General features: G+C 62.3%; 1 protein-coding gene across 2 annotated transcripts in view; it reads right to left on the minus strand.

Annotated features, from left to right (window-relative positions):
• The window catches only part of SDK2 (sidekick cell adhesion molecule 2), a 256,823-nt gene that overhangs the window by 19,887 nt on the left and 224,831 nt on the right, over nucleotides 1-12,105 (minus strand). For both annotated transcript variants that reach the window (XM_072781426.1, XM_072781425.1), the window contains 4 exons: nucleotides 9,972-10,158; nucleotides 7,583-7,720; nucleotides 5,003-5,164; nucleotides 1,670-1,795 (listed from right to left, as the gene is read on the minus strand). In XM_072781426.1, coding sequence (XP_072637527.1) covers nucleotides 1,670-1,795; nucleotides 5,003-5,164; nucleotides 7,583-7,720; nucleotides 9,972-10,158 — 613 coding nt within the window. The remainder of the gene's footprint in view (nucleotides 1-1,669; nucleotides 1,796-5,002; nucleotides 5,165-7,582; nucleotides 7,721-9,971; nucleotides 10,159-12,105) is intronic.

Genomic DNA, 12,105 nt, shown 5'->3' on the forward strand with positions numbered 1-12,105 from the left:
GGGCTCTGGCCTCCAGCCTCACGAGTCGGCTGATGTGCGTGGCCGGTTCCATGGGCCAGAAACCTTGAGTGAGAGAGGCCCTCCCTGCTCGGCAGTACCTGCCAGTTCTGGGTTTGTAGAAAGCAGGCGTGTTTGGTTGATACTACCCAGCGAGGCAGGGGGAGCACAGATCAAGACGGATCTCCTCCTGGAGAGGAGGATGTAGAGCCGGGGAGTGTGGGGGCGGCGTGGAGGTGGAGAGATGCTCTCCAGCAGCCCCACGGAGAGGCACGGCTTTCCCCTGGCCCTCTGCCCTCCCTCCCCCCGTCACAGCCTCCTTTGGTCTCTGTCGCAGCTCTTGGGCACCACTCCGAGACCCGACCCTTCAGGGGTCCTGCCTTGATCCCACCTCGGCCTTGCGCACCGAGCCACGGCCCCCCGCCCCAGGACGCCAGGTCCCACGCTGGGCCTCCCAGGGAACGCTGGAAAATCAGCAGGACGGGAGTTGGGAGCCAACATTCCACAGCCTGGCGTCCGGGTTGGCCAACTCGGATGCAAAGCATAGGCACGGGCCTGGTGGGGAGCAGCTCACGGCGCTCTCCTGGCCAACTCGGCAGCCTGTGCGGGAGGGCAGGGGAGGGACCATCTGGGGTGTGGGGGAGAGCCAACCCCCAGCCCTCTTCCAGCTCCGCATTGGATCTGAGCTGCTCCATGAAATAACTATTCCTCGCTGCGATTATTAGCAGAAGATTAGGGCAATGGCAGGGTGGTGGCTCTTCCTGGAAGCCCGGCATTAACTCTCTGTTATCGAGATGATTGGCGCTGTTATCCGAGGTATGAAGTCTGTCACCGGGATGCTTCGGGGCTCTCGTGGGAAGCATTAGCTTCCGATATGCCCCACTACCTCCCACTATGATTATTATTTGCTGTTCGTTCCTTCTGGACTTCAAGCGGCTAATCACAGAGCCTTGGCCTACCAAGAACAAGGCTCCAGCCCTTCCCCGGCTCTGGCACCTCTGATGAATTTGGAAACCTAGCAACGGGGAGAGCTGGCGGCGGCCAGAGCTGGCAGTGGGGTGGCCAAGGGGAGCTGGGAGGAGCAGCTGTTAATGGCCACTGTGAAGCGGGAGCCCTGGGAGCAGCCCCCCCCCCCCCCCCCCCCGAGGAACTTAGCACTGGCTGGCTGGTCTCCTGATGGCTCTGGAAGCGCTTGTGATTCGATTTCAGGCCTGACAGGAGGGGTTGGTAGGGTTACAGGAACTGCTGAGATCGTCAGGGTGGCAGAGACGGACTGCAAGGAGGTGGCTAGGGTCCCCGGGGGGACAGCTGGCCTCCGGACGGGACGCCAGTCAGTGGGGTCTCGTGAGAGGCCCCGTGTTTAACCAAGGGGGCAGGGGCCAACACTTTGCTCCTTTGGTTTCTTGAATGATCTTCCACCCGAGTTGGTCGTCACCTGGCGCTAAGTGCTGCTCTCCAGGGGACCCCAGTGGGTGTGTGTGGGGGTGTCCGACCTAAGAATGCAACTCTCCATTTCCCACTCGCCCCAGGGCCACCTCTAGCTCCACCTGGAGTAGGACAACGCCTTCTCAGGAGGACACAAGGTCGCCAGGTGGAGGGACTCCATAAGGAGGAGAAAGCAAGACCTGGAAGCTGCTCCAGAGGGAGGCGCTCAGCCCGGGGCTGGGTGTACCTGATGGCCTGGCCTCGATGACGTAGCGGGTGATGGGCCCTTTGCCAGGGTCTCCGCTGGACCAGTGGATGGCGATGGCGGAGCTGTACCTCACGATGATGGGCACTCCGGGCGGCCCGGGGGCACCTGCGAACGGCACACAGTGGGCAAGACGAGGTACGACACCCGGCCTGTCTCCCCGTGCTCCGGCGGAGGGGCTGGGCAGCCACACCGAGCCCGGCCGAAGTCTCCAGAAACCCTGCGAGCGCCAAGGTCCTAGGTGTGCGTCTCCAGCTGGGCCTGCTGGATCCAACTGCCTTCTCTGGGTCGCCCACACTCCCACTCTATTCCATATTCAAAGCCAGGAGACCTGACTTCACTAGATGGGGGTGGCTTTGATCAACTCACATAGCCCTCCAGTGCCTCAGTTTCCCCAACTGTAAGGCCCTTTTGGAATGATGGGATGTGACCTAGGGGGACAGTAGGGGTGGGTGTGATGATGGTGTAGGAAGGGCTCATGATAAGTGGGGCGTTAGTTTTGGGGGGCTGAAGGGCTCCCTGACGTCTGGTCTCCTGGCCTAGGATGGCAATGGCCTCTCTACTTCCTGCCTGAAATTCCCCCACCCCTGCTGCAGGTGCACCCAGGCTGGGCCAGAGTGGAGGCTGGGAGCAGGGGAGGAGGAAGAAAGGGCTCTGCTGCTCGCTGTCCTGGCACAGCAGGTACATCAGGGTGGCCATCCAGGCACCAGCCATCCGGGTACGAGCCATCCAGGTACCAGCCATCCAGGCACCAGCCATCCAGGTACCAGCCATCCGGCACCAGCCATCCGGGTATGAGCCATCTGGGTACGAGCCATCTGGCACCAGTCATCCGGTACCAGCCATCCAGTCACTAGCGATCCGGGTACCAGCCATCCGGCACCAGCCATCCAGTACCAGCCATACAGTCACCAGCCATCTGGCACCAGCCATCCGGGCACCAGCCATCCAGTCACCAGCCATCCAGTCACCAGCCATCCGGCACCAGCCATCCGGCACCAGCCATCCAGTCACCAGCCATCCGGGCACCAGCCATCCAGTCACCAGCCATCCAGGCACCAGCCATCCAGGCACCAGCCATCCAGTCACCAGCCATCCGGGCACCAGCCATCCAGGCACCAGCCATCCAGGCACCAGCCATCCCAGTACCAGCCATCCAGTCACCAGGCATCCAGGCACCAGCCCCAGGGGCCGAAGCAGGAGAGAATTCACTTGTGCAGTAAGAAGAGTGAGAGCCAGTTCCATCTATGGAGGGTCCCGGGCCCCTCCTCTCTCACTGTCACCAGAACCCACACCCTGTGCGCTGTTTCCTACCTGCCTGTTCCTCACTAGACCTGGAGCCTTGCACCCCCAGGGCTGGGCACAGAGTAGGTGCTCCCTATGCACTGTGGGACGGGGGAACAAGTGGGTGAGTGGGTGGGGGGGGATGACCGCTTGGCCAGTGAGTGCCAAGTGTGTCCTGTGGACGCCTGCAGGGAGGGAGCCTGGAATCCAGCTCCAGACTGAAGAGCCTCCAGGGCCCGCGGAGCTGGCAGGCGGGACAGCAGGCCGGGGACTCACGATCAGACTTGGCAGCCCACCGCCCGGCCCATGTCCAGTGCCGACCCGTGACCTCAGAGAGCCTCATCTTCCTTCCTTCCTTCCCCAACGCGCATCCTGCCTACAGCACAGGGCAAAGGCAGCTGAGGGGCTGGGGGGGGGGGTGTGAGATACAGCCCGAGGGGGGTGAGGAGGGTGGGGGGAGCGCTCTCAGGACCCCCGAGTTCTCATTCTGCACAGGACAGAACTCAAGGCTGACAACAGTCAGCAACTCCCGGCCTAGAAGCTTCCAGGACAAGGATGCGTGGTGGCACGTCCTTTCCTCGCCCACACTTGCAGGGCACAGCTCAGCGCTGGTTCAGAGGGACCCCCCACCGACTCCCCCCAACTTCCTGCCACCCCCTCCTTCCCACTTCAGGCCTGGGACACTTCAAGCCTCAGGTTAGAACAGGCTGTCCTCCGCCTTCTCCCCACGGCCCTGCGGCCCTGCTCCGCCTCCCTTTGTCCTTGCCAGCTCTCTTCCTGCTTTTGTTTCCCAGGGAAGTTGGCTCAGGTGAAGAGGCGGCACAGGAGGGGCTGGGGGCAGGTGAAGGGCAGAGGGGGTGGCTTCTTCCCGCCAGCTTCCTCCCCTGGTCCTGCAGGCTGCATGGCCCACAGGAGCCCGAGCCAGCTTCTTTGCAGAACCAGGGGCCGGGAAACCCACAAAGAGAAAGGGAAGCATGGCCACACCTGCCCACAGGTGAGAGGCAAGTCAGGCAGCCTCTCCAGCCACCGCCCCCCCCATCATCCTCACCCCCCAGGGGCCTAGCTCAGCGGGGCTTCTGGCCTCCGGACAGGGAGCAGGGGGAGGGGAGGCAGACAGAGGAGGCAGGGAGGAGGCTGGGGAGGAGGTGGAGGAGGTGGAGGAGGAGCCGGGGGAGGGATTTCAGGGAAAGTTTGAGATGGGCTGTGTCCTTTCTCAGGGAAGGAGGGAGCAGAGGCCCAGCCTGGTGGCTTCTGTGTTCAGGAGAAGACAGCCTGCCTGGGTGACAAGGACTTTGGAGAGCAAACCTCAACCACAGCAGGCGCCTGAACAACACTCCCAGCCCCAGGCTGACCCTGAGAAGTGTCACAAACTGCGACAGAGCCACTCTTCCATCTCCGGTCCCCAGCGTCCCCCCTCCCCACCCTCCTCAGGCCCTGTGCTCAGTGCACAGCCTGGCCTTGACTCCCTTGCTCCTTTCTTCCCTCGGTCACCTTTGTCTGGGGAGGACGCAGTCTGGCAGGGGCCCCTGCCTGTGACAACCACCCCCCCCCCCGCCTCCCCAGAAGCAGTGGTGCTCAGAGCACCGGGCAAAGAGCCTCCGGAGGCTCCTGTGCAAATGCAAGTTCCCAGGGCGATTGGTCAGGGATTCTGATTTCCTGGGGCCCAGAACCCTGGGTGGGGGGGGTGCTCTCTGACATATGTGGCACCTGGAGGAACCCTCGGAGGGCGCAGGTGATCCTCCACAGCCCAGGCCCGCCTTCGCTCTCACCCGCACACCCAGCCCTCCTCTTCTCCGCTGCCGGAGCCGCCTTCGGGGTACTGCGAACCCTGGCTTGTGTTTCCATGTGTCTGTCTGGATCCCACCCCCCACCCCCCAGGACGTCCCCACTACACCTGCCTCCCCCGTCTCTGCATCTCCAGGGTCTAGCACAGCTCTGGGCACCTCCTTCCGACCTGGGGGGCTGCACGCTGTGTGTGCACGGGTGGGGTGGGTGGGCAGCAGCCCCCTCGGCCGCCCGGAGCTCCCCTACCTTCTCCGGGGCCTGTGGTAACGTTGGCCTCGATCTCCGGCCCATACGTGAAGGTCTTGGCTCGGATGCGGAACCTGTAGGTCATCCCCTCCGCCAGGTCCTTCACCTTCAGCCACAGGGGGCTGCTTCCCTTCACGTCCACGGTCACGATCTTACTGACACCTGCGAAGGAGGCACGGGGCGTGTGGGGACGGCAGGGGCGGCTGGCAGCTGCAGGGGTGGCGCGTTGACGGGGTGGGGGGGGAGCAGCACCCTCTCGAGGTCAGCCCGGGGCTGGCACCCTGGGCCACACAGCTGCGGTTCCCACACACGCGCTCCCGCAGGCGGTTCTCAGGAGGAAGGGTTCCGCGGCGGGAGAAGCCTGACAAGAGGCCCGGACCATCCGATGGGTAGGCACGGGGGTCCTTCAGCACCTCCCCACCCTGCTGAACTGAACCGCTGCATCCCGAATGTACTCTACCCCCGTGTTCACTTCTCCTCTCACCGATTCCACTGAACTGGAATCCCAAGGAGCACCTTCTGCAGGGACATCCCGGGGCCGGGGTGACACACCTGCAGCCAGTCCCAACAGCCAAGGACAGCCTTGGGACCTCTGGCAAGCCTCTTGTGCCATCAAGGGGCCAGGGGCTCACACCAGGCCCTCCATCAACTGCACCCCAAGTCACAGTAACCGGTGGGGAGGCCTGCATGGTTTTTAGGAGGTTCAGGCTTGTGCTCGGTACTTCGTGGGCCCAAATCCTCCCGACCACCAGCCTCCTCGGGGGTCGGGGAGGTCGGGATGGGGTGTCCTTTCCCGTGTCCCCCAAGCACAGTGGTCACTCCGGGGAGGGGGGCTTCACAGGTCACACGGCCCAGTGCTGGCCCAGGGTGTGGGGTGGGGGGAAGCCCTAGCTTTGGTTTGTTGTTCTGCTGAACGAGCCTGTAGCCATAGCATCGTGGACTAGACGTTATGAGATTAAATAAAAGAGCACCTGGCAGCTGGCATGTACCCAAACCACCTTATGAATAAATAAATACTGAACAACAGAACGATGGCCGCTCAAGCGGAGGGAGTGACCCAAGGTGGGGGGGGGTGAGGGGACAGGCCCCAGGACCCAGAACAGCAGCGCTGAGCGGCCGTCCCTTGACATTTCTGAGCAAATCCCTCATCTGCCTGGGCCGTGGTTTTCCCAACAGGAAAGGGGCAGGGGTCGCCGGGTTCTTGTGAGGCCTGTTTGCTGCTGACCCGACCCCAGGGCTGAGGCATGAACGGGGGGCGCAGACACAGCTCTGGCCCGGCTCCGTCACACCCAGGGCTTGGCGTTCCCACCGGCTGGGCCACCGCGGAGTGGACGGGAACATGCAAGGACATGACGTCGGCTATGTGGCCAGACCGTGCTGGACAGAGGAACGGGAAGGCCTCGCGCCCCCACCCCTCAAGGGCTGGGGCCCCCGGGGTAGGCCGGGAAAGGCCGCTCGCTGTGCGGAGAGCCTGTCCTGTCCCCCGGCATCGTGTCCCCGTGCCCTCGGCCCTCTCCTTCCATCCGAGGGAGAGACGGGCCCCTTTCCTGGGTCCTGCACTTGATCGATCACATCTCCTCCTGGGGCCCTGCCCACCCCCGCCCCACAGTGTCCCGGACACAGCGCCGCTTTGCAGAGTGAACTAGTGCTGGCAGGCAGGCGCTGGTGGGGAGACTGAGGGCCATTGTTCCCTTGGCTGGCCCAGAACTGCTGGCCCCGGCGGTGTCCCAGGGCTCCGCCCCTTGTTCTGGTCAGGCCCTGGAGCCAGGGACAGGTGAGAGTGGGGAGGTGACCTCTGGCCACCGGGCTGCCACCTGCAGGCCAGCCACACCCCCGAGTCCTCCTGGGCTCTGGAACTGGACCCAGGTGGCTGGGAGCTCGGCCTCCTTCCCGCTTCTCCGAGTAGATGGCAGTGCTTTCTGGGCTCCCCCTGGGCTCACTCACGCAGGCGTGGGCAGAGCGCTGGCAGGTGTGTGACATCCACAGTCAGGGTTAGGGTGGCCTGGGAGCCTGGGAGCTGGGCAGGGTCCCCACTGGGGGAGCAGGGACTGCCGGGGGCTCTAAGGACAGCTAGACAAACAAGAGTCCGGGAGGCAACTTGTACATCGAGGTTCTTGACCTGGGGTTCACAGGGAAGCGGGGTGCAACGACTCCCCCAAACTGTGCTTTCTGGGGAGAGGCTCTGAGGCTTTTATCAGATTCTCAAATGAGTTCCTGACCTAGCAGGAGAGGCGAAGGCCTATCCAGAATAAGGCTGACACCCTAAATTCTGGATCCTGGCAGGCATAGGAGGGGTTACGAGGGGCTCCCCGCTCTTTCTGGGCCTGACAGCAGCCTGGCCACCGTGGACGCTGTGTGTCTCGCAGGCTCCTGTCCTTCCCTCCTCACTTCGGTGGGAGACCCAGGTGCTGCTCAACTCTGAGCCCCCGCGTGCAGGTGCAGAAATGCTCCTTTCTTGGCCCCAGGTTCTCCCTTTGCAAGTGGGGGAGATGCTCATCACATCCAAGTCTGTGCAGTGCCCCCCCCCAGCAATGCCGACGAGAGAGCCCTTGGGAGCGGTGCCAGGAGGGTCCCACTCACCGTCCACGGGGGTGCAGGGCTCGTACACCAGCCGGTAGCCCTCCAGGACACCGTTGGGGAACTGCGGGGCCTCCCAGGACACGTTCACCGAGGTCGTGGTCAGCTCACTGAACCTGACAGAGCTGGGGGCGCTGGGGGCTGCAGGGAGACAGCAAAGGGTTTGTCTTGTCCTCCCGAGGCCCTTCAAAGCCCTGCTCGGCTTCCAGGGACCAGCAGGGGCGGTTGGGTCTGGGCCCGGGAAAGAGAGAGTGAGCAGGGGTTCATCAGAGGTCAGCCATGCCCCCCCCCCACCCCCAAAGGAAGCTGCTAGCTCTGGCTTTCCAATACCAGAGTCCAAGAATTGGGAGGGAAGGCAGCTTTCTTTTCCCTAAAGTTGGAAGACTCTGCTTCCTGCTAAGTGGCCCTGGCCCCTGGCTAAGACCACAGGACACGTCTACACTGAGCCTCCAGGGTCACTGTGGGGTCAGGTGATGTCCTGGTTTTGTAAGGCTTGTCTTTTGCCTTCCTCGGTGGAGAAGGCAGGGGCTGTCTGGGCCTGGGGGCACTAAGCGGGCGGGGAAGAGAAGATGCCAGCACTGCAGCCAGCCTTGAGGCCTCTCCAGCGTCCCTGGGGCCCCAGGGCTTGTCACCGAGAGACCAGGCTGTCAGAAGCATCCAGAAAGAGGGACAGTCAAACCATCTGGAAGAGATGCCTTCTTGGCCTGAGAAGGCTGGAGTGACCCTGAAAACATGGGGGCCGTGGGGGCCTCTGATGGGGAGGACAGAGAGGCAGGGAAGGAAGCGCAGAGCTGGCTTCAGGCGCGATGACCGGGCTATTATTGTCCTGGGGCCGCCCCCCACCGAGCCGAGGCTAATCTGGACCCCGCTTCCGCTCCATCCGGGAGGCAGCCCCAGCCAGCGGGCTTTGAAGGAGGGAGGCGACTCAGGGGGCCTTTCCTGCCTTCCCTAGCAAGAGGGACTCGGGTCAGAACATTTTGTCCTGCTGCCGGAAGCTTCCAGGCTCCCAGGGGCTCGCATCCGGCCCGTGACACTGACGGAGAGTGGTCTGGACCAGCAGACAGACAGACCAGACCCTCGGGAACCAGTGGAGGAAAAAGCTTTCCCAGGAGCCGTGGCCTGTCCCCAAAGAGGACAGCGCTTAACCGACTCCACGGTCTGGCTCTCTCTTTAAGAGAGGACGGGGGGATGCTCAATGGGGGCTCAGGACAAAAGGCTTGTATTCAAATCCACGAGGAGGGGGCTCAGTGACAGGCAGTGAAGACAGCTCAGGACCAGCTCACCTGTCCTGGCCTCGAGCCTCTGCTCCCCCAGTGACGGGCCGGGGAGGCAGGTGGTCCTGGGCAAGACGCTTCACTGCCCAGGCCACCCCCTGCTGACTGAAACGGGTAACACCTGGCCTGCTCATCCCGGGGCTTCTAGAAGGAGCGAGCGTCTCACTGCCCGAGAAGCGCCTCTGGACACTACATATAAGCCCGGCCCCACTTGAGCGGGAAGCAGAGTCCTGACCATCACCCCCCCCCCCGCCTTGCCCCACCGTCCAGCCTCCTAAGTGGCCTCCCTGCCTCCTTCCTGTCCCCTCCGTCAGCCTGTTTTCCGCACGGCAGGCAGAGAGCTTTTGAAATCATGAACCGGATCCTATTGCCCAACTGCTTACCCCCACCAGAGACTCCCGAGCGCACTGAGAACCCATCCTAGACTTCCTCCCAAGGCTCCTCGACCCTCCTTGGCCATTTCCTCTCAAGCAGCCTGGCCTTCTGCTCCTTTCACCCCCTCCGGCCGCCAGGCCTTTGCACCTGCCGCTCGCTCGGCCCGGAACCCCTCCCTCCAGAGCTTTCCACGCTGGCCTCTTCGCAGTCAGGCCCCGGTGGTCAGCCCTCGGAGGCCTCTGCAGCCTGACCTGTCCAAGGCCACTGTCCACCCCGCCCCTGTCCTTCGACTGCTCACGCTCACCCCCACTTGAGGCCCATTCATCTAGATACGTGTTTATGACCTGTCCTGCTCCCTGGGGTGGGGACCTCGACGGTGTCCATCCAGCACAGTGCTGGTCCTTAGAAGATGCTCAGGGAACATGTGCAGAATGAACAAAGCCGGGGCCGCATAAGACCGTCAGGTGGGAACAAGGCATGGGCAGAAACGGGCTGGCGGGCTACAAGATGTGGGGAGGACAGGGGACATCTGGAGGCTTTCTCCAGGCCCCTTTGGGGACAGCCTCTCTCTTCTGAGCACTCTCATGTAGGCCCTTCTTTTTGGGTTGTGCTCTCCCCGTCTGGAGGCCACGACACAGGCCCTGGGTGCCCAGCCCAGATATCTCAGCAGATAAGGCCGCTGCTCCCACCACCCCCGCCCCCCCCCGCCGGGAGCACAGGTGCAGGTGTCCACCCCCCCCCACCTGCTTGCTGGGTCTGGCCCCGGGTGGGGGTGCTCCGAGGCCCGTCCCCGGCGGCGTTGAAGGCTGCCACGCTGACCATGTAGGCAGTGTAGCCGGTCAGGTTCTTGAGCTTCACGCTGTTCTCGGCCAGGAAAAGCGTCTTCACCCGCTCCGTGACGTTGCGCCGCTGGGCTTCCCAGAAATAAATCTGTGGGCACAGCCAAGTGTGGGAGTGAGATGGAGACATTTGCCTTTCACCCTGCCCCTGCCAGCCTCAGGGACCATCCACACACCCTGGACCGTGGGTGTGAGTCCCAGAAGTATGGAGGAGCTGGTTTAGAAACCCTTCCAGAGCTTTCCTTTTCACAGCTAATACTCTGGTCTCTGCTGGACTCACTCCCGGGAGAGCACAGACCCCACGTATCTGTTTGCCGCGGGGCTTGTAGGGTCTAGTTACTGGAGGGAGAAGCCAGTTCTGCTCTTCAGGAACCAGAGCTGGGGAGCTAAGAGCAGCAGCATCACCTGGGAGCTGGTTAGGGATGCAGAGCGTCAGGTCCCCGCCCCCCCCCCCACATGCTGCAAAGCACCTGCTAGTGGTTGACAAGGCCCCTGGTGATTCACCTTTGCGCGAATTCACCTGCAGGCCGGCGTGGGGCTGAACCCCAGGGCTGCATTCACGCACGCATGCACAAGGTGACTTCGCCAGGTGACTCCCCTGAGCCGTGGTTTCGTCGGCCGACCAGTGGGGTGATAGACGCCCCACTTTCCAGGACCGAGGTGAGAAGGAGCATAGGGGGTAAGGAGTGAGAAAGGCTTTAGTCCACCAGCTGCGCTCCTCAGACTTCCAATTACTCAGCGCTGCTCAGGGGCAGCTCAGAAGCTCCTAGAAGCTCCAATTCTTCACTAGGGTCAGGAACTCCGGACTGGGGTCCGCCGGGGAAGCTGCGAGCCGCGTGCCCCGGGGAGGATCAGCGAGTATTTGGCGCCACTTGCTGGCCGAGGAGGTTTCTGCACGCTACGGACCTCAAGTTCTCAACTTGCTAAAAAATACCAGGGTCCCCCACCTGGCACCCAGGACCTCTCGTCGTCACCCAGAAATTCTTGCTTTTTCCTAACGCCGCCCACTTTTAATTTTTAAAAATATTTAATTTATTTATTCATGAGCGATACAGAGAGAGGCAGAGACACAGGCAGAGGGAGAAGCAGGCTCCACGCAGGGAGCCCGACGGGACCCCGGCATCACGCCCTGAGCCCAAGGCTGATGGACGCCCAACTGCTGAGCCACCCAGGCGTCCCTAACCCCGCCTGATTTTTAAAAACAGATTCTCCTGATAGGAGAAGGCATCAGAGAGCGAGTTGTGGGGTCATTCAGGAAGCAATGTTCACAGTGACAGGTACACAACAGGGGACCAAGTTCCTGCAGGTTCTGGGGTGCAGGGGAAGCACCATGGGGAACGTCCGAGAGCTGGGGGGTGTCAGCACACAGGTGGTACTTGTTGAGAGCACATGGAGACAGTGGATGTAGGAAGAGCTGCAAGGTGAGCGGGGTGGGTGGGGGCTTTCCCATGCTCAGGGGCTGGGCGGAGGCTGGAACCGCCGGTGAGGGACGTGGAGAGGAGAAGGAGAGGGCATTTCTTTCTTTCTTTCCCTTTTTTTTTTTTTTTTTTTTTTTTTTTACAGGAGAGGGCATTTCTCAGACGAGAGAGAGGCCTGCTGTGTCAAATGGTGGTGCTGAGCTAGGTAGGGGGAGCCCTGCACCTGACTTCTAGATAACACAGGAATTGGGCGGCCCGGGTGGCTCAGCGGTTTAGTGCTGCCTTCAGCCCAGGGCATGATCCTGGGGACCCGGGATAGAGTCCCACATCCGGCTCCCTGCATGGAGCCCGCTTCTCCCTCTGCCTGTGTCTCTGCCTCTCTCTCTCTCTCTCTCTCTCTGTCTGTCTTTCATTAATAGTAATAAAAAAAACCCCAAACCCACAGGAATCACAGCAGCCTGGACAGAAAGAGGTCGGGGGTGGAGTAGGGGTGCATGTGGGGCGGTGAGAAGCTCCCTGGAGCAGGTTCAAGACACAGCAGGAGGACGGGGATTGGCGGTGGTGGTGGTGGCGGGTCAGAAGACTGTTTTTGAGGGTTTCTGCTGTAAAGGGACCAAGCA

Source organism: Canis lupus, chromosome 16 (assembly GCF_048164855.1).
Source record: "Canis lupus baileyi chromosome 16, mCanLup2.hap1, whole genome shotgun sequence".
NCBI classification, from domain to species: domain Eukaryota; kingdom Metazoa; phylum Chordata; class Mammalia; order Carnivora; family Canidae; genus Canis; species Canis lupus.